Genomic DNA, 19,689 nt, shown 5'->3' on the forward strand with positions numbered 1-19,689 from the left:
TAAAATGCCTCCATTCTGAAATCAGATTCATAAGGAGGTTGGGTTCTGAAGGAAATTATGCTTGAAGAATACTTTGACATAACTGTTTTGAGAATAATTTAAGCAGGCTGTAATAACCTATGATATTTATATAATGCAGTTTTTTTTATAGAGGAGAGATGCCTCCTTTAGCTGGATTGTGCATTAAAGTGAAAAAATAAATAAACTTTACAGCTTCTGAGTTTGAGGCTTGTTTAATTCTGAGTACCTTAAAGCCAGACTCTAGCAACGACCTAAATAGAAAATGACATGGCTATAAGTGTTGCTTTATCACAGTTTGTAGTTCACAGTGACCAGAGCTGGTACTAATGCAAAATGAAAAAAAGGATTCAATTATAATTGGACACTAAATTAAAAAAAAAAAGACTGAGAAGGTAGTTTTGCATGTTTAAAATAAATAATACACTAGCATTTGTATCACACATATAAGCCTGTCTGGGTCTGAATGAATATCAGGTGGAGTGAAATAAGTTTATCTGAACATAGCCCCCCACTTCACAAAACCACAGCACACGATTTGGCACAATCACATTAATAGTGCAGCAGATGGGTCGTGGGTTCAATCCCAGGTGGGGGACACTGCTGCTGTACCCTAGAGCAAGGCTTTAGATATTAACAATGATCGAAAGAGACAGCGTCTACATGCGTTGATGACTCGACAGCTCCAGGCACGATCACAGACTTGAGGTTTCAAACGATTAGGTGTTTTATTCGCACAGACAGATTCCAGTTATTATTTCGATGCCTGTCACAGTAAAAACGTATTTTATTTGTATTTACGTGATTAGCAATAGTAGCTGATCTACAGAATAAAAGTGTGTATGCAGCACAGAACGGTACAAAAGCCTCCATAATGTAATGACTGCGTGGATTTCAGCAGAGAGAGTGAGGGCGTTTAAATACGAGAATCCCTTTTTTAAGGAAGTTGCCATTCACTGCGGACCTTTGCAAGTCACACTTTGAGAGACATGTTAGCAATCTCACGTGAAAGACAAGAATTCACATTGCATTTAAATATACTTTGTTTTTAAATGTCTATTGCTTCGTTGATATAGTACGGCGTGTACAGCGCATGTTTTGCACTGAAGCACCTCAGAGTCTGTGCGTGACAGGGCAAGATACAGCGGCTGTGTGATATACAGTGCAGCCACATCAAACAAAGCTGCTCAGTTTAGTCTCTACCTGCAAGTGCATAGATCCAGCTCGTCGTTACAGAAAAGTTAGACCAGTCTAGAGACAGATGAACAGCTAATAGCTTTTAACTGGTCGTGCTGGTTCGATAAACAGTGACGCTGGCTGAATAGCGCGGCTACATTGGTTAAAGAATACCAATGATACCAGCTGAAGTGAAAGAAACAGAAAGAAAACTACAGCTCCTGTAAATAAGGTTATTGAAGCGACGCCATTGTGGCTCCGACACAGGGCGGCATTGTGTCGTAAACTATAGAGATCGTGGAGCCAACATGGCGAAGACAGCGCGTCAGTTTCATGAGCACCTCTGCGCTCTTAACCGTACCCTCGTAACCATGGCACCCAGCACGAGGGGAGGAGGGGGAGAGGGCGCGCGTCGAACCGCCTTTGCTTTCGGTATGAGAGATTCTCGAGCGCTCTAGAAGCGTCGAACGAGCTGCGTCACTGGGCGAGAAGCGAGGACAGAGACACGCGAGGAGAAGTGCTCGTGCTCGGCTTTTCTCTTCATTCAAATAAACAACCGGGGCGACGCCGACTTCACTGCAGAACCGTTCACAAAACAATCCCAAAATAGTAACCGAGATGTAAGTGGGGTCGGACATTCATTTTTAAACCCGCCTTTTTATGTGTGTGTGTGTTTTTTCTTCTTTAGAAAGTGCAGGCTTAAGCTATGAAAGAGATTGTCGGTCACACGTTAGTGAGGCGGATTTCAGAGGGAGAAACAGCGCGATAGGCCGCACTTTTTTTTTTTTTTTGTTCACGAATAAGTGTTGCTAAATAGATAATATTGTGGAGGCTTCGAGGTCGATTTATGTGCTGAGAATTATATACGCAGCAGTTTTTCCGTATGAGGACTGTACATTGGTTTTTGGTAGCCATGTCGATACCTCGGTACCGGTTTCTTAAATTCCGACAGAGATCCGCACAGGCTTTCATATATCATTTTGTTTTTACAGTGAATCAGATGTTTAAGAAATTGGATAAACACAATCTTATAGTTTTTTAAAAAAAATATGTGCAACATAGTTATGAAAATGTAAGAGTGGTGTTACTCGTGTGTGTCTGTAATGACGGCCGCACATTTTGCATTCGTAATCAAATTGATTGCAAGCGATTGTTTAATTTCTGAAGGGTTCTTAATCTGCATAACAGAAGTGTACATATTTTATTAAGCCCTTCACAGTTAAGTGATTGTTTTGGATTTTGTGAAGGGCGATAAACTTCAACATGAAACGTGATGGGCATGGTTTAAAAATAATAATAAATTATATATATATATATATATATATATATATATATATATATATAAATAAATAAACGTGAGTTACTTTAGATTAGTTAGCATATTAAAAATCGCTATTTTAGATCAATTATGAGACTACCTGTTTCTTGCTGACTGTCACACGTACAGGTGCTCATTGGCCAAAACCACGGCCCGTCCTCATTGCGTTTGATTTGTGTACGTGGATGTAGTTAAAATGATTTAAAATACACCGTTTAACACTTAAACTTAGACGATAGATAGTACATAATCAAATTGATTGCCTGCGATTGTTTAATTTCTGAAGGGCTCTTAATAATCTACATAACAGAAGTGTGCATTTGGCTTTTGTTAGTGGTTGATATCCACAGTATTTAGCTTTTAATATGCTATACCTTGGTACCTTGAATTGATAAATAATACGTGATGTATTTCTAGACAGAACTGAACTCTTAATAACCCATAAACAGAGGTCAGTCCTGCTTTAAAACATCATAGAATAAACCTTTGGAAGTGTAAGGGCTAAAACATGAAATAAACCTTGCAGCATAGTTAATGAAATTGATATTCACAAATTGGAGTTATGTTTAATATTTTTCCCTTCAAGGTGACCTCATTCATATTGTATGAATCCAATAATAGGAGTGAAAATATAGGTGATAGTTAATTATTCTGATCTCAGTCATGGATATCACCTGAGTTTAGAATTCTTTGGTGTGAGACCATCAGTGTGCCATATGTTGCAAGCACAGGCAACCTAATAGTGTTAAACCTGCTGAACACACATTTAAAATAAATAAATAAAAACCCACCCAGGTGGACTGTGTGTTTTAATAGCTGCCAGATCCATTGAACTTATTTGTTACACTAGTCTGTGGTTTCCATCTTGAGTTTTGAGATACTACTTTTTTGTTTGTAAAAAAATAAATTATATATATATATAGATCATGTTTTTCCTGTTGTCATATTGTTCAAAAAGCTTTACAATAATCACGGCACAGTGCAGCCGAATTATTTTATTAGCTGCGCAAGAAGTAACAGCATATTTTCTTGGACTGTGCTGCCAGTAGATGAATGCAATTACATGTGCAGGTGATGCATTTCACAGTGCAGTAATGGGGAACTTGGGTAGTCATTAAACGTCCTCGAGAGGGGGAGCTTGTATGTTTTTCTGTGTACCTACTGCTAATATTTCGTAAACCATATCCGCTGCCAGATTCTGATTTTCAGTAAACTCATTGCGAAAATCTAACAGTACCCTAAGATGGCTGCCATATTGGGGGTCATGTGACTTTTTGGTTTCTGGATAAGACGCAACGCTTTGAGTTATTTGCTTTATACTTGGTAGATATTGTACAAGATAAATCCTTTTATGCCACAAAGGTGACGCCACCACCACAGTGTCAGCACCTAATATCTCGGACGTAATTTGCAATAGTTACCGAATATTTACATTATATCCCTGCATGCTGGTGAGCTGGCCTTCCATATTGCAGTCATTTGATTACATTTCTTGAATATAGAAACCGCACACTTTTAGTTAGTTTCTAATATTAGATCGATTTCAAATGTACAAACCATGTTGCCATTACATTTTGTCCCAGTGGATGCTTTGTTTTTGTTCAGTCTCCCGTTTCTAGTTGCTTTTAGCCATGTGTAACAATTTAAAACGGGTTCAACTCTTTTTGCATTCGAGTGGCAGTTGGATTTCACACGAGTATACCAGTATAACCAAATGGGCTTCTCGGCATCCCTATTGCTATGTGCCTGTGGCACTGCAAGCAAAACGAATATGCATGCATCACATTTTTCAGCTTTTCTCTTCTGTTCTATTGCTTGGCATGCAAGGTGCTGTAGACTTGTGCCCCAGTCACCACATGAAGTATGACAGGTCCTAGAAGCAGAAGGTTTGGTTCGCATACTTCACCTTGAAAGTTCAACATTTTATTATTGGCCTCCATTTTAGATCATGTTGTTCTGTGTATATATTAATGTGGTTGAATATTCATTCGTGTGAGTAATACCTTCTTCCTCAGGTTGGGAGTTCAAAATGATGCCTGGAAAATTGCAACTGAAGTCTTGCGCTTTTAAACTATGTTCTCTACGCAAGTACACTTGACTAACATTAATGCTGAACTTACTCCAGTCACCCTGGAATGTGTCCTAAGCAGTCAGTGTGATTCCTCTGCAAACACAGTGGAGCTCAATCCAAGCCTCTTTTGCATTGAAAGTCTCTCATAACACCTTGTATATAAAATGTATGTTTCTATTTTATTTTGACTTGTGCTTTTGATTTCTAGGCAGCCAGCTACTGGAAAGTGGTATGACAGAAGGGACTCAGTCTTTATTGAGTTTTGTGTTGAAGACAGTAAAGATGTCAAAGTTAATTTTGAAAACTCAAAGCTTAGTTTCAGGTAAGCTCATTCCTTTCTTGTTTCATCAGTTATATAAATTACACGCGCGCACACACACACATACAACGTACAGTAAACGTCTTGCATTCTGTACTCGGTACTTTACCTAGATTGCTCCAGTAAAAACCCAACTGTATAAATGGGTAATAGTATGTAAATATAAGGTGAGATCTGTATAATGTGAAATAATGTATAATGTGATATCTTGTAACAATTGTAAGTCGCCCTGGATAAGGGCGTCTGCTAAGAAATAAATAATAATAATAATAATAATAAAGAAGGCTTCTGATACCTGATTGACATGTGCCAAGTTATATTTGTTTTTTACTGGTGCAGTTTTCACTTCCCTTGTAAGGTATAACACATTTATGGTTTCCTATACAGTGTACAATGCAGTAACATGTCCTTTCGTTTTTCTTTGCAGTTGTCTTGGAGGAGTAGATAATGTTAAATATCTAAATGAAGTTGACCTTTTTGATGCAGTTGATCCAAATGTAAGTATACTGGGTGATGCACCATTTCCTGCAACACATTCACATTGTGTACCTGGTTCTTTTTATTTAGAGAAACATACTTCAGACAATGAGTGCTGTTGGATGAATTATTGTCACTCTTTACAGCATTTTAATTGATTGTAAACTTAAAACGGGAGCATGTCTTCTGAGCTGTTTTGATCTCGTTTTGTTTTTTATTTTTCTTCAGGTATCCAAACACAAGCGTACTGACAGATCTGTTTTGTGTTGTTTACGGAAAGCAGAAGCCGGCAAGTCGTGGCCTCGAGTCACAAAAGACAAGGCAAAGGTTGGTTGTACAGAGAATAGTAGAAAGTAAAAGCAAGCAACCAGTTGAATTCTGTACTAGTGTAGGGACCATTAGTCTTCACAGCATAGTAAGCAGTTAGAGGAGGTGAATGTTGAATATTACTTACAATACATGATCATTTATAGTAACGATTACCTGAGTATTGCTAGTGTTGAGTTGTCCATTACATAACTGTTTGCACATATACAAGTGCAGCCACTGTGACGAGTTTTGTGTATTTAACTCCTGACCCTAATGGTTTTCAGTTCTCATATGTAGAGCTGTATTTTGTCCTAAATATTGGATGCACCTTTTTTTGTTATGTATCCACAGCTGAACTGGCTCAGTGTTGATTTCAATAACTGGAAAGACTGGGAAGATGATTCAGATGAAGAAGCGTCCAGCTTTGATCGCTTCTCAGATGTAAGAAATGCTGGCTGGAGGATTAGAATGGATCATTTTAAATGTTTTGTGTTCTGATCGGATTACATTTGCAAGTGCTGAGCAGGGTTGGGCCCGTGGAGAAACTGCCGAGGAACAGCTAGACTATTAAAAGTAGTGGTGCTCACTCAGTCATGTGGTCAAGTATTCAGCTAGTACCACAGCTGGGAGGTCCTATTTATTGGATGGGAGGGTAAAACTAGGGTGTTCTGCTTTATGTGGGAAATATTAGGCATGAAGATATCAGATACGATATAGAGAACTGATGAGCTTGTCTGATTTTTAGAATAAGATGCATGCTGTGATAAGTAATGTTGATGTATTTTTTCATGGTACAGACGCCTATAGTATGGCGTGTAGATCCTTGGTGGGAGTGTTACTTGCATGCAACTCAATGTAATCTTTTTGACAGATGATGAACAATATGGGAGGTGGTGAAGATGATTTGCCAGACGTTGATGGAGCAGAGGATGTAAGCAACAGTTTATTTTTTTAGATCCTGTAACGATGTGTAAATGGCAAAATACTTAATGATTTTGGAAACGTAAAAAAGACTGCAGGTGGTGCTGTATTTTCTTGTAACTCGTAGGACTACTTGAATAGTTTCATGTATGCTGATTTAAATTAATATCTGACACCAACAGTCATTATCTAGATCATCAGCTGCAGCAACAGTTAACTACAGGTAGTAACTGCTGATGAGAATGTGAATGCTTTTATGAACTGGAAAAATTGTCAGTGTATGAGTAGTTGTTGCTTACATTTTATTTTGCGCTTTAGACTGCTTGACATTTTAAGTCTGTTTAAGTTTCAAGATTCCCATGAGCTATAGAGGGCATGTACTGTAGGATAAAGACGGCTCTATTCAGAACTATTCATGAGATCCTGTGCATTTTTTTAAAACGTGCCTACCCAATCTTGTTTTAACCAGTGTAGGTTTGTTGCAAAATTCAGTTTTCCATTTAGGTTTCATTTAATGTTAAATGTTTTTATTTTTATCTCCCCCCCCCCCCCCCCCCCCCCCCCAACTTCAGGAGGAATCGGCTGATAGTGACGATGAAAGTAAGCTGAAATATTTATTCTGGTTTCATGTCTAAAAGCTTCTAAATACAGATTGCGTCTAATTTATGTGATCCTTGTTTCATTCTGGGTTGTATTATAACTGCATGCCTATAATAGTGTTTTTCCATTTTATCAATTATTTTCCTTCTCCATTAACTCTTTCTTGTTTTTTTTTTTTGTTTTTTTAGAAATGCCAGATCTGGAGTAAAGAAAAACAGGAATACTTATACAGCTGGAAAGAAGAATTATCACAACTGTAAAGAAAAAAAAAAAATAGATTTGAGTTGGTAGCTGTACAAGACTGTTTGTTTTTTGCATCTTTCAAAGCCATTCTCACCCAGTATAAAAGGCTTCACTGAGGGTTGATGCGTACCATTGTACTGGCCTGTCTTAACTCCATGGACAGTGCTGTACTTACATGTTTTGTTTATGCATGAAATATTACCAGACTTTTCATAATGTATAGTTATTTGTTTAAAAACAACACAAGCAATGGCTATGGTGAAAGGTGTGTTAAAAGGTTTGACATGAAGTGTACAAAAAAAAAAATAAACCAATTGTTCTTTTTACTATTCACTATCACTTGGGTAATATATTTAAATTGTCTGGGGTTGTTCTGACATCTGATTTATCAAAAACAAAAAAGAAATGAACTAAAGGATTTCACAAATTTATAGAATCAATTCAATGGTTTGACGTTCCAGTAGCATTCGTTCATGGTGTTGTCTGAAATTTTTCACATCCTTTCGTCATACAAGACAAAGGTCTTGGGTTGTTCAGGCACAGGCAGTCTTTTCTTAAGTGTTGTGATAAAATTGCAAATAAAGGGAGTGACTTCCTTTTCCACATTCTCTTAGTAAATATTTTAGTATATAGGATTTAGGCATTTTAAATCCTGCTCTAGTAGGCTTTTTTGTAGTGGTGCCTGCTTTCATATCCATCGCAAATTGATGGGGTTTTTTTCCAGTTAATTGGTTTTAAATGCAACATTAAGCAGATATATAAATAAATTCATAAAACATGTTTAAATATTACATCAGCTACTATTGTACTAACCCCAACTACTGTAAGTAGTTACCATGTATTAAATTGTGTTTTATATCAGTGTAAAAGGATGCAGTTAGTTTGAGAGAAATTGACAATGCACATTTCTTGCTTCCAACAAAAAAAAAAAAAACATTTTGAAGCTCAATAATGAAGCCTGTACATTTGGTATTTGTTTGACCCTCGGACCTACACAACTGTTTAGAGGAGTAACTACAGCTGTGTATGTGTTGCTTCTGTCTCTTGAAAAAGTGAACTATATATACATTTAGATGACCAAATTGTATTTGCACTGTCAGAATACGAATACAAGTGTGATTAAAAAAAAAAAAAAAAAAAAATACTATTCTTAGTATGTATGTCAACCTGTCGGTTGAAGAACTTCAGTTTATGTTGAATGCAGTGGGTATTTTTTTTTTGATGTCTACATCTTTCTAATAAACTGTCTGAGACTCGCATATTCTCTTTTGTATTCCTACTTACAATTTTTACAATTGCTGTTGCAGTAGACATTCATGGTTGGTTTCACGTGCCCCGATTAGCACTAGTCTTAGATTACCTAATGTAACAGTTTTTTTACAGCATCATTGTTAGGCAAGGGGTGTGGCTTGCATAATCATAAACCATTTCTTTAAAAAAAAAACAAAAGTTTTGAACCTAATACTCAATTAGTCTGTTCTGTGCTTATTTGGGGAGAAAATCATCAATCAAGACACTTCTTTTTTAAATATATAGGATTTTATCAAATATGTTTTATGAACACTACAAAAAGGCAGTAAAAGTAGTGTTTGAACTCCACTCCAACATACATGCTTCTATTTTTGCGACCTGTCTGTTTTGGGGTCAAAACAAGTTATTTATAAAAGGGGTCCATGAAGATTTTGATGGCGCTGGCACTGGAGCACAATAACACAATGCGTGTGCATGTGTAAGTTACAGTTATCTGTCTGTCTGCTCATGTACTGACATCTACTGGTAAACAGGACTCGAGAGGGAGATGTCAGCTGTCCACAGATCCAACACAAGCAGCAGAGGTCCTTGCTAGGGGCTAATGGAGCAGCTCAATTTCCATCTAATTTTTGAGTCTCCCTGTAAAGTGGATTCCTGTATCAGCTGAGGGGTATGTTCAGACCACCAAATTCACATGAATTCAAACTCAGACCCTGTAAGTCGCCCTGGATAAGGGTGCTAAGAAATAATAATAATAATAATAATCTCTTTTTCAATCATTCAATCATTTTTTTTGGTTTGTTTTTATATAAAACAAATTTACAAAATATGACTGGTTCTCAGAATAAGCTGTGTTTGTTACTGCAAACCATTTTCTAGCTATGCCGTTCAGAGTAAAACTAACAACCTAGCAACTAGCCGTCTTGCCCATCCTGACTGAAACTGATACAAGGACATGCAGCTACAGAAAACACTAGGGATTAATATGCAAGCCATATTCATCAGGGAAGTCAGCTACACAAAATGAATTGTCTTGGGTTTGTTTCTGTATCATGTACGAGAATTCAAGAGTGTTATTTGTTTAAAATATGTATTGCTTTTAAAGAAAAGTATTAGAAATGTTATAACTATGCATTCTCAAAAAAAAAAGTCTAATTAATAAGTAATTTCGGTTGCAGTAATTCAATAGCAATGGTGCCACAGCATTTGCAAAGCTGGTTTAGTGATTATTATAGGCTGTGGTAAAATTCTTTAATAGCAAAAAGACCGAGCAATATTGGTGACAATAAGCATAGTTGAGTTTATCAGGGTTCACCAACCAGGTTAAATGAGCATTACAACACATATGGAACTTGACATAATACAAACAAAAGCGTTCAATAAAACATGTTTTTTAAATGAGTGTGCAACTTTCTTTACAGTATGTGTCAGAACATTCCAGCAATTTGTAACATTTATAATCGCATGCATCTGTTTCACAGCGTGACAGTAAATCGGGAGCAAATCAGTTGTTTGATACATGCGATTGATATTAACCGGAATGACATAATAACCGAATTGACTCCCTGCGTTATATTCTGGCTGGAACAATGTGGCGATAACAAAAAAGATTATAATGATATTAAGAAGCGCGTTTAATTGTGTAAAACAGTAAGTGTTTTACGAAATGACAAGTCCTTGTGTGTATAGTATTCATATTTTGGAACCTAACTAGTAAAAATTGCTTTAGAATTTGAGTCTTCAACGCGTGACGTCACAGAAAGACGGCGCCACCAGCCACCTGCTTTCCAAAGGGAAGAAAGAAAAAAAACAGGAACTCGCTGTCCTACCCCAACACAAACGGGACGAAAAGAAAATGGATTAATGTTTGTTTCTCTCATCTCACTTCTTATCTGAAACACGCGTCTGCTTAAATCAAGAATAAAAAAATAACCGACTGTAAACTGCATTGGATTACAGCCCAAGCTTCCTTAATATCGGTATGTGTTTATATTTATTTTTTTTAAAAGCCTGTTCGTTAGCTAATTTCTCAACGGGCATCTATTAATTGAAATCCATTTTGTTTCGTTCCACGCCTCCTGTTTGTATCCATCTTTCTCGCAGACCGTGTGCTTTATCACTTCCTGCACGGCGCGTCGGTGTCTCCAGTGTCCTAAAGGTAACCAATTTGGCGTCTCTCTTTCTTTTCAATGTGATGTCCCTTCTGTCCAATACAAGGGTTTGGAATAAGCAGTCCTTGTCCTCTTGAGAGGACCATCAGAAACCAGGCGTGCATGACAGACCCAGCTTCCTCAGCTGAACTTTTTATATTTCAGTTTGAAAACTACTTTAGACACGATACAGAATTGAAGCTTGGGGTTGTGTGATGTTGACCATGACATCACAGCAAGGAAAAAAAAATGACTATAGAATACATTCCTTTCTTTCTTTCTGTACATTTTAAAGCAACATGTGGTGTCAGGCATACTTAGCCTAACCTTGTACCATTTACATCTAACAGAGAACCCAATCACCCCACTTTAGTATCTGGGATGCAGAGTGCAGTTAGGCACTGTGTCCACCAGGGGGCTCAGTTGCAGCAGACACGGTGAGCAGTGCGTGTGGTTTTGTTCAACCTATCCAGGGTTAGGTGCTGAATTTAAACCACAGAGGAAATTGCTTCCTGTGGTCTGGTTCTCATTCTAGTGTTGGGATCAAGAGGAAAGATAACAGGGAGGAAAGGAAGGAGCCGCTGTTGTTTATAGAATTTGTCTTCCCTGCTGGGAGACACACCCCAGTGACAGCGTTATTCAACTTATTACCCTGTTGTGATGAAACTTTCCTATTTAAATATATGGAATAATTCTAGCGTGAGAAATATTTCAATATATTGATTAAATGGCAAACGTACCGTAGTAAAGGGAGGGGTTGGACAGTTGTTTCAGAATGTATTTTCAGAAGACATGTCATAGAATTGCATGACAAAGAAATCAGGCCAATATTCACACCAGTGTCCAATCCCTTATTCATCTTTGCTCCTGTGATCTGTCACTGCTTGCAAAGAGCTACTGCTCATGTCATTGGGGTGTGGCAGTCTTCGCTAATCCGTAGTCCATTAGGCTGTCCCGTTCTTGGATTAAAGGTTGTGCAATTTTGGTTCATCTTGGAAAGCGTTCAGTAAAACTCTCTTCTGACTAATTTGCTATGAACTGCTTTCAAATGCCCCTCCCCCTCCACACATTTAGAACAGATTGCTTTAGCTGCCCAGGATTCATAAAGAAACACACAAAATGAAAATCTGTGACAAATGCTTTTGACGCTGTCCCAAACAGACGATTAGCTACACTGTAGTACAGCTTGGGAATCCTGGTTCACAAAGCTGCTGTAGACACACGGTTTACTTTTTAACCTCTTAACATCCAACACTTGCTCCCGCAGTTTCTGTCTGCATTTAAACAAGCAATCGAAATCTGTAAACGCCATCTCTTCTACATTTCCTGGTCTTAGATTAAATGAAATACACATTTTTGATTGAATTCGGGTGCTAGTTATGTACAGATTAAAGAGATGTCATTTTAATGTCATTTCTGTGCATTCTTCTTAACATCTGCAGCCATTCTCTGAGTGCTTGTGGTTTGGCTAGGTCAGTATTGATTTGTAAATATAACTTGCTTTGGCATTGAGCTAGGACCAAACAGCCTTCCTCAATCTGTTCAAAGCATGTCAGATGTATCCTTTGTATCTTCAAGCTCCACCTACTCTGTCTATATAGATGTACAGTATGGGGTCGCTTGCGTAGTTGAAAGGTCATAGTGTCACGTGATTTGAATGGAATAAGGAAAACTGCTCAGTCCCGGGATTTAGGATTCTCAGGACAAGCTCAAAGCCAGGTAAAGACAGATTTAGGGATAGTAATTCAGTATTAGAGCATCAGAACCAATCACCAACCAGAAAGATGAAAGGATTTGTCAATGATAGATAAGTCAGTCCGATCCAGTCAGGGACAGACCATTTTCACACATGTGTGTTACATTCATGTCCAGTCCCTGTATATAAAATAACAGGCAGTGAATTCTGTGGGGACTGGATAAGCAAGTTTGAACGCAGAATAAGACTTGACACCTAGATCCTTGTTTTATTAACACTCCTGACATTTCTTCCTTTACATGAGGATTGGGTATATAAAGGTGATATCTCAGAGCCGGCAACACTGTGGGCTGGTTTCACAGACCCGGAGTAGCACTAATTCTGGACTATCTTACCTAAGGTTACATTAGGTTGTCCAGGGTTAGTGCTAATCATGGTTTGTGGAACCAGCCTGTCAAATCCACAGCAGTGATTTTCATATTTATCAGGGATCCTCTAGCAGAATGAAGTGTAAATTAATATAATACAGAGAACTAGATTGAAAAAAAAAAAGATTTTCACCTCCCTATTAATACTCAGCCTGCTTAGTCTCAGTAAACCACACATTATATTTATATACTATGTCTACCTACATTAATATGTATATGTAATATACAATAATAATAACAGAAATAAGAAGCAATTCATCTGTACTTATCTATGTGAATAATTACTATTTATTTCTTAGCAGATGCCCTTATCCAGGGCGACTTACAATTGTTACAAGATATCACATTATTTTTACATACAATTACATTATTGTTTACCCATTATTTTTACATTACAATTACCCATTTATACAGTTGGGTTTTTACTGGAGCAATCTAGGTAAAGTACCTTGCTCAAGGGTACAGCAGCAGTGTCCCCCACCTGGGATTGAACCCACGACCCTCCAGTCAAGAGCCCAGAGCCCTAACCACTACTCCACACTGCTGAGGTTAAACACAATCACACTTAATACATTTTTAAAAAAATATTATTTAAAAAAAATAAACAAATATGGGACTACAGTTGTGGAAAAAAAAACATCTATATGAAAATATTTGAACTAAATCAGTAAATAGATTCGTGAAGGTCTGTATGCTGATAGTTTGACAGTGTATCTCACTCATAAAGGGTTTAAATATGATTGCTATATTGAGATGACTATAGATTCACTGTATTATTATACAGTAGGTGAGATTGCAATATGATTTTAGATGTTGCTTTCATGAGAGGGTCTTTAATAAATCAATTAGTATAACCAATGCTGCTCGAGGGCTTTAACGTAGATGCGAATGAAATATATCAGGCTTTATGACCTGGGGGGGACACGTATCTCCCGGTGTGTGTAAAGCCCCATTCACTTCCTCTCGGCTCAATTTCTTTCTTTTTCTATAATCATGGCTTCACTGAAATGCACCAGCCATGTTTGCTAATTTCAAACCTAAAGGTTAGCGGCTCCCTGTCCATTATTTACATCAACGATACCCCTTTCAACTGTATATTCCTTCAACTGAAAGCTTAAAGGTGCTGTTATTTTTCACCGGGGGTAACTTTTGGGATCGGATTTATTTTTAATTAAATTTTTGGGGGACAAACTTTTGGTGTGTGTGTGGTTGCTAGTGCTGCTGTTTCAAAATTTCTTCAGTGCAGGAGGAAAACAATGTGAGTTTATTAAACAAAAGAGAAGCATCCAACTTGCTCATCGAAAAAGCAGAATTTAAGGCCCGATTTGAAGACGACTTATGAATTTATGACGGTAAAACGATTTACAAAAATTCTTATTTACTGAAAAAGTTTTTTTGAAGGGACTCTCTGTTTTGTTTTGATGCATTTTATTAAGTTTCATAATTATTTAAATAACCTTGATGTGGATGTGTCGTTGAGCTAATAAGCGAAGGCCTCGGTGTACACAAATCGGCCTTATTTTAGAAATAAATAATTAGATTTGTATTTTTTTCTTTGAAGAACACACGGGGTTTAACTTTCGACTTTCATTTTTATTAAATGTTTTCCTGTATAATAAATTTAAGTACGGTTTCAGGGTGGCCATCGTTTCTGTTATTCGTGAAAAGGCCCAATCATGTTTAGTCATTTTGATGTTTTTAAAAAATACGTCATTTTAAAGTTTTTTTTAATGGAAGTTCCGTAATTTTTTAATATCGGTTTCCACTCAAAAAGAACAACATTACGCGTCTTGGGCCACGTTTTCATCCCACATTGTTTCATTCGTTTGTACGATAACGAAGTTTTAATGCTGTACATATATAAAAAATAATCTAATTTACAGGATAACATTTAAAGATAAGCTGGGTGAAATGTATTTTATGAAAACATTGGCACTTAAAACGTACGATTTATGTTTAGAATCCCATGCTCGTGTGCATTTGCCTGGTACCCTAAAAGTTGTAATAATTTACATTAAAACGTTTATTTTTTCCTTAGACATTGTGACTCTTTATAATATTTAATGCCAGTTTTATCAACAAAAGCCAGCGTAGTGGGTGTTGGATACATAACAAAAACAACGTATTTTATGTTTAAAGGTCTTTCTGCGGTTTTAAAACAGTTTATCTTATTTGTAAAAACGAAATATATTTGATCTGTATAGTACAATTCTGTTGACCCTATGGTAACTGCTGTCGTAGCGTACATAATCCCAGGCTTGCATATCGGAATAGACCCCTTATGACAAAGATTACAGTTTGTTGTTAACGGGGATTGGTTGACTAAATTAGGGGTACCCAGTAAATGAGGGATGTTCCCTGAGTTACTGCGACATGAGCGCTGGGTTGTATTATGTTTGGGAGGTGGTATTGCGTGAAGCTGTTATGTCAGTTAATATGACACGGCCTTAATGACAACGCCTGCACGCGGTGCTGTCTGTACGAGCCAGCGCTTGGTGGTGTGTTGTGATGCGTGCAATCAATAATGCAAACGCAGGGTTCGTCAGTATTGTCTTCAAGATAAGTTACTGTATTATTTGAAAGGAGTAACTTGTGTGTGTTTATTTATTTGAGCCTGACTGCCTGGGCCAACATAAACAGAATGTTTACAGGAATTGCAAATGTATATTTTCCCCAGATTCTATACATGCTTATTATAGAAAATGAAACCTGTTTTTTTGAGTTGAGCTATGCTTCATGTTGCGCTGAAGGTGTAACCTTTAGCCTTGCATGTTTACTGATGAGTCAAATGACTACTTTTGGTGCTGCGATTGCATTGCATTTGAACTGCGTTTGCATATGCTTATAACAAGCACTTTTGAAAGTCTGCTTATGTAAATAGTCTGCATAGCAGGAAATGACCAAGCTGTGGCGATTACCTTTGTGTACTGGACTTTATTTTAAAAATTGAGATGAATTGTCCACTGCTTTTAGGTGGATTACACTACCGTCTAAGCCGAGACCCCCAAAATGGCTTAATTTGGGACTTGTAAGTAGTTTTATTCTTATCATTCTCGCAAGACTTGTGTATGAGCTGAAGTTTCCTTCTCTTTGCAGATATGGAAGCAAATAACCATTATAACTATTCTGGGCACTCTTCTATGTCTGCATCCTCAGGACTGAAGCGTTCCTCGGGGGAGACTCTTTATACAAACGGATCCACCATGAGCTTCCCTCAGCAGGGGAAAAGTGAGTACCCTTTCCAGAAAAATACAGTGCATAGCAGTGCGAGCCATTCCAGGTTTTAGTGCGTGCTGATTGAGCTCAAAATGCAATGCATCTGTGAAACAAAGGGTTTTATTTCTGACTGTGGAAACTTAGAAGTCGCCGTTATTTTCAGCTAGTGCCTTCATCAATGTAATGTAGCGGATGAAGAGAAACAAGGTTAGGCTTGGTTTAAATGGGCTAACAGGCCAAGTAATGCTTAACAAATTCATTCATGGTCTTGGGTTACTTCAAATGCAATGCATCCCTGAGCAGAATGGCTTATATCTGATTGCGGTGTTCTCTGCTTCACATCCATCACTTCAAAAACACTTATAGTCTAAGGTAAAGTTATCAGGAGACAAAATGTTCCGCTAGTGCATTCATCAGTGAAATGTAGCGGTACAATGCTTAAGGTGAATATGAGATGTGCCGGATGCAAGAGAAACAAGGTTAGGCTGATCCCCATGCTGAAATCTGGTAAGTTAATGGGCTAGCAGGCAATGCTTGTAAAATAGCTCCATTCATGGATGGAAGGGATTGTCCTTGTCAGTAATTTCCATTCTATTAAAAACTGTACCTGTTAACCTTCTAGACTTTATCAGCGAGTAAATGTAACCTAGTTATGAACAGACAAGACTGTGTTGACCTACATATGTGTTGGCACAGTGTGGGATAAATGTATAGAAATCTGAAGCTTGCAATTTCCCCCAAATTGCTGCGGGGTACTATCAGTGGGTCCCCCCCCCCACCCCTTTTTTTCACTCTGGTGAGCAGTGTGCTGCAGGAGACTCTAATCCATGCAACGTGCTGCACGCTGGTGACGTTCTGCATTGGTCGTGCATGCAACCGTGACAAACCAGAACAGCGGGGACCCAAACTGCAAGTCCCATGTGTATGCACAGGTTAAAACTGTAAGAATAAAGTCAGCAGAAAGCACAAGGTAGACTCTTTTATTGTCAAGTACAGCTGGGGGGGTCTGTGCTTGGCAACGCGGCAGACGGCACGTTTCAGACATTTCCTTTAACATAAATAAGATAAACAATCTTTGTCCTGCCGGTTTTACTTGTCAGTTTGAGAACAATTATGTCTGTAGTTCCCTGTCCTTATCCAATGTACCTTGAAGACAATACCAGCAAGCAAAATAACACACAAATCTACCGCTTCGTATCCTCCTGCAGATCTGAACGGCGAGATGAATGTCAATGGCATCACTACTGCAATTGGTACCAGTGGGTCCGGATCTCTGCCCTCGACAGCCTACTCCTTAATGGGCAACCATCACCAGCCCAACCTGGGCTACGACTATCTGTGGGACTTGGCTCAGTACCCCTCGGCAATGGGTGGCGGGACGCACCATAAGGACAGCCCCGCGGGGGTGGCGACTCAGCAACACTTCCAAGGGCACGGACAGTACCAACTCAACGGAGGCGTGGGGATGCGTCAGCCCCCGAACACAGCAGCCATCCCCGGCAGAGTTGGGCAGCAGTTCTGGGGCGGCAACGCCACAAACAGCCAGCAGCAGAACTCCTCCCCCTCCTCTCTGATGAATTTCAACTCCCACGGCATGTACGCTGCTTACCAGAGCCAGCCCCATGCACCCACACCCCAGCAGCATCAGCACTATGGCATGGTGCCCAATGGACTTCCATACTACACTGTCTCCCAGCCCCAGCCCCAGCCCCAGATGATGCCTGCTGCTGTGCAGACCTTCGCCTCCTCACAGCATAGTCCTCAGCAGCAGCAGCAGCAGCGTGTTAACATTAATAACATTAACAGCATCAGTAACTCATTACCTTCACAGGCACCACCTGCTGTGGCAGTCAGTCCCCCAGTGACTGGAACCCCTGAAAACAGAGCCGTGTCAATCGGTGACTCCACTGTCGGTGCCAGCCAGCCACTGGTGGGACCAGGTAACTTTTTTGAATGCACACTTTTAAAGGATGTATTCCTAGTAATGGTAATCTATTCAAAAACGCAATATATAAAGATCTACGAAAGTGCCCAAGCTATGTACAGAAAAAAATGTTGGATGTGCAAGAAGTTATTTCAAAATAGAAAGGAGCAACCCCTGTGACTGATCACCGGGATTCGATTCTGGTCTTGATAAATGTAATCTAATAGGTAGCTGATCAATAAAGCAATTGATTCCACATTACTTTCGGCAATTAATCAGGGAGGCACCTGAGCTTGGGTTCACCGGCAGGCTGCTCACAATCAATGTAGGGAGAAAACTTAAAGTGGCACTGTGCAAAATTAGAAGCAACTTACTCCCTGAGCAACAATTCCATGTCCGCTTTATTTTGCAATCCCGAAAATAAAGAACCAGACTGTCCTATAAATGACATCGCAACCTCAGATTTCCATGTGGTGCCAGTTTAGCGAGTGTGTAGGGCACAGGGCGCCAGTAGAGGGGGTGGGCAGGGGGGTTTAACTGTGGCTCTGGCTCTCGCTGGGTGCCAGTATTCTTATCTGCATCTGCCCTAGCTTCCTCTTGTAGGTGGCTGGTGGATGCTTCCTGCAGTAAAGCACGGAATCTGTCAAAAGTGACGACTGGTTGAGTTTGAGTACGGTTAAAGCATGTCTGCTTTGTGAATAATTTATTTGTTGGAAGGCTTGGGAAGTTAAACATAAATGCACATCATACTGCTCTTTATTCTACTGTTTTCATTCCATCTGGATCCGAAAAAGGTGCTGTAAAGTTGTTTTATTACATCAGCTGGCCTGAAAAAAAACAATTCATCACAATCTTAATGTTATCTGTTGTCACCGTTCAAACCCCAAATGGGGTCAATAAGGTTAGCACAACTTGTAAGACGACAGGATGCACATGGGAGTTTGGTAAAAGATATTGTCGTGTTTAACAGCGCAACACCTGATTGTAACGCTTGGGTAAAGTGGTTGACAGTCCCTTGCCTGTAGAGGGCAGTCATCACATCGTTGAGTGCTGTGGATCCTACAATGTCTTGGTAGTAAAGCCCCAGTTGGCAGCACTGTGCAGTTTATTGTGCGTTCCATCAGCAGTAAGACTGGGATCACTTTCTTCTGCTGTCTCTCGTCTCCGCAGAGCACTTGAATGATGTGTATGAGGAGGCCAACAGTTATAACGGGATGGAAAAGAAAGCAGCTGCAGCCAGCCCCTGTGCAGAACCGGAAGCGTTTTTACCTGAGCCAGCCCTGGAGAAGCCTTTGAATGACTCCTCTGTGATCGATGATTCCCTCAACTCCACCAGCGATAACATGGCGTCTGTACACTCTTCATCTGAAAAGGGTAAACCCTGCACTCCCCCTCATCCTCAACCTGGTGGTGACGCGATCCCGTACAGTGTAAACTTTAACACCGAAGTAGCTAACTCCGGGTTTATTTAAAATAATAATGGACTTGAACTTTTAAGTCCATTATTATTTTAAATAAGGTCCAATATAAGGTAGACTCCATGTTCTCCTATAAGGTCTGTTTGGAACCAAC

General features: G+C 39.0%; 2 protein-coding genes across 9 annotated transcripts in view; both read left to right on the forward strand.

Annotated features, from left to right (window-relative positions):
- Nucleotides 1-1,614: 1,614 nt before the first annotated feature.
- Nucleotides 1,615-7,762, forward strand: LOC117401102 (prostaglandin E synthase 3-like). The gene is made up of 8 exons (XM_059011550.1): nucleotides 1,615-1,814; nucleotides 4,792-4,905; nucleotides 5,330-5,399; nucleotides 5,608-5,706; nucleotides 6,040-6,129; nucleotides 6,560-6,619; nucleotides 7,182-7,209; nucleotides 7,398-7,762. Coding segments are annotated over exons 1-8 (483 nt in total). The 5' UTR covers nucleotides 1,615-1,812; the 3' UTR covers nucleotides 7,418-7,762.
- A 2,773-nt stretch (nucleotides 7,763-10,535) lies between these two features.
- The window catches only part of LOC117400990 (bromodomain adjacent to zinc finger domain protein 2A), a 29,867-nt gene continuing 20,713 nt past the window's right edge, over nucleotides 10,536-19,689 (forward strand). For 2 of the 8 annotated variants that reach the window (XM_059011711.1, XM_059011716.1), the window contains exons 1-4: nucleotides 13,915-14,020; nucleotides 16,074-16,205; nucleotides 17,402-18,133; nucleotides 19,288-19,491. In XM_059011711.1, the coding sequence (XP_058867694.1) occupies nucleotides 13,996-14,020; nucleotides 16,074-16,205; nucleotides 17,402-18,133; nucleotides 19,288-19,491 (1,093 nt within the window). In that variant the 5' untranslated portion in view covers nucleotides 13,915-13,995. Of the gene's footprint in view, nucleotides 10,683-13,914; nucleotides 14,330-15,950; nucleotides 16,006-16,073; nucleotides 16,206-17,401; nucleotides 18,134-19,287; nucleotides 19,492-19,689 lie in introns of those variants that run through there. The other 6 variants (XM_059011717.1, XM_059011714.1, XM_059011712.1 and 3 more) reach the window with 6 other exon arrangements.

This window comes from Acipenser ruthenus, chromosome 42 (assembly GCF_902713425.1).
Source record: "Acipenser ruthenus chromosome 42, fAciRut3.2 maternal haplotype, whole genome shotgun sequence".
Taxonomy (NCBI): Eukaryota; Metazoa; Chordata; class Actinopteri; order Acipenseriformes; family Acipenseridae; genus Acipenser; species Acipenser ruthenus.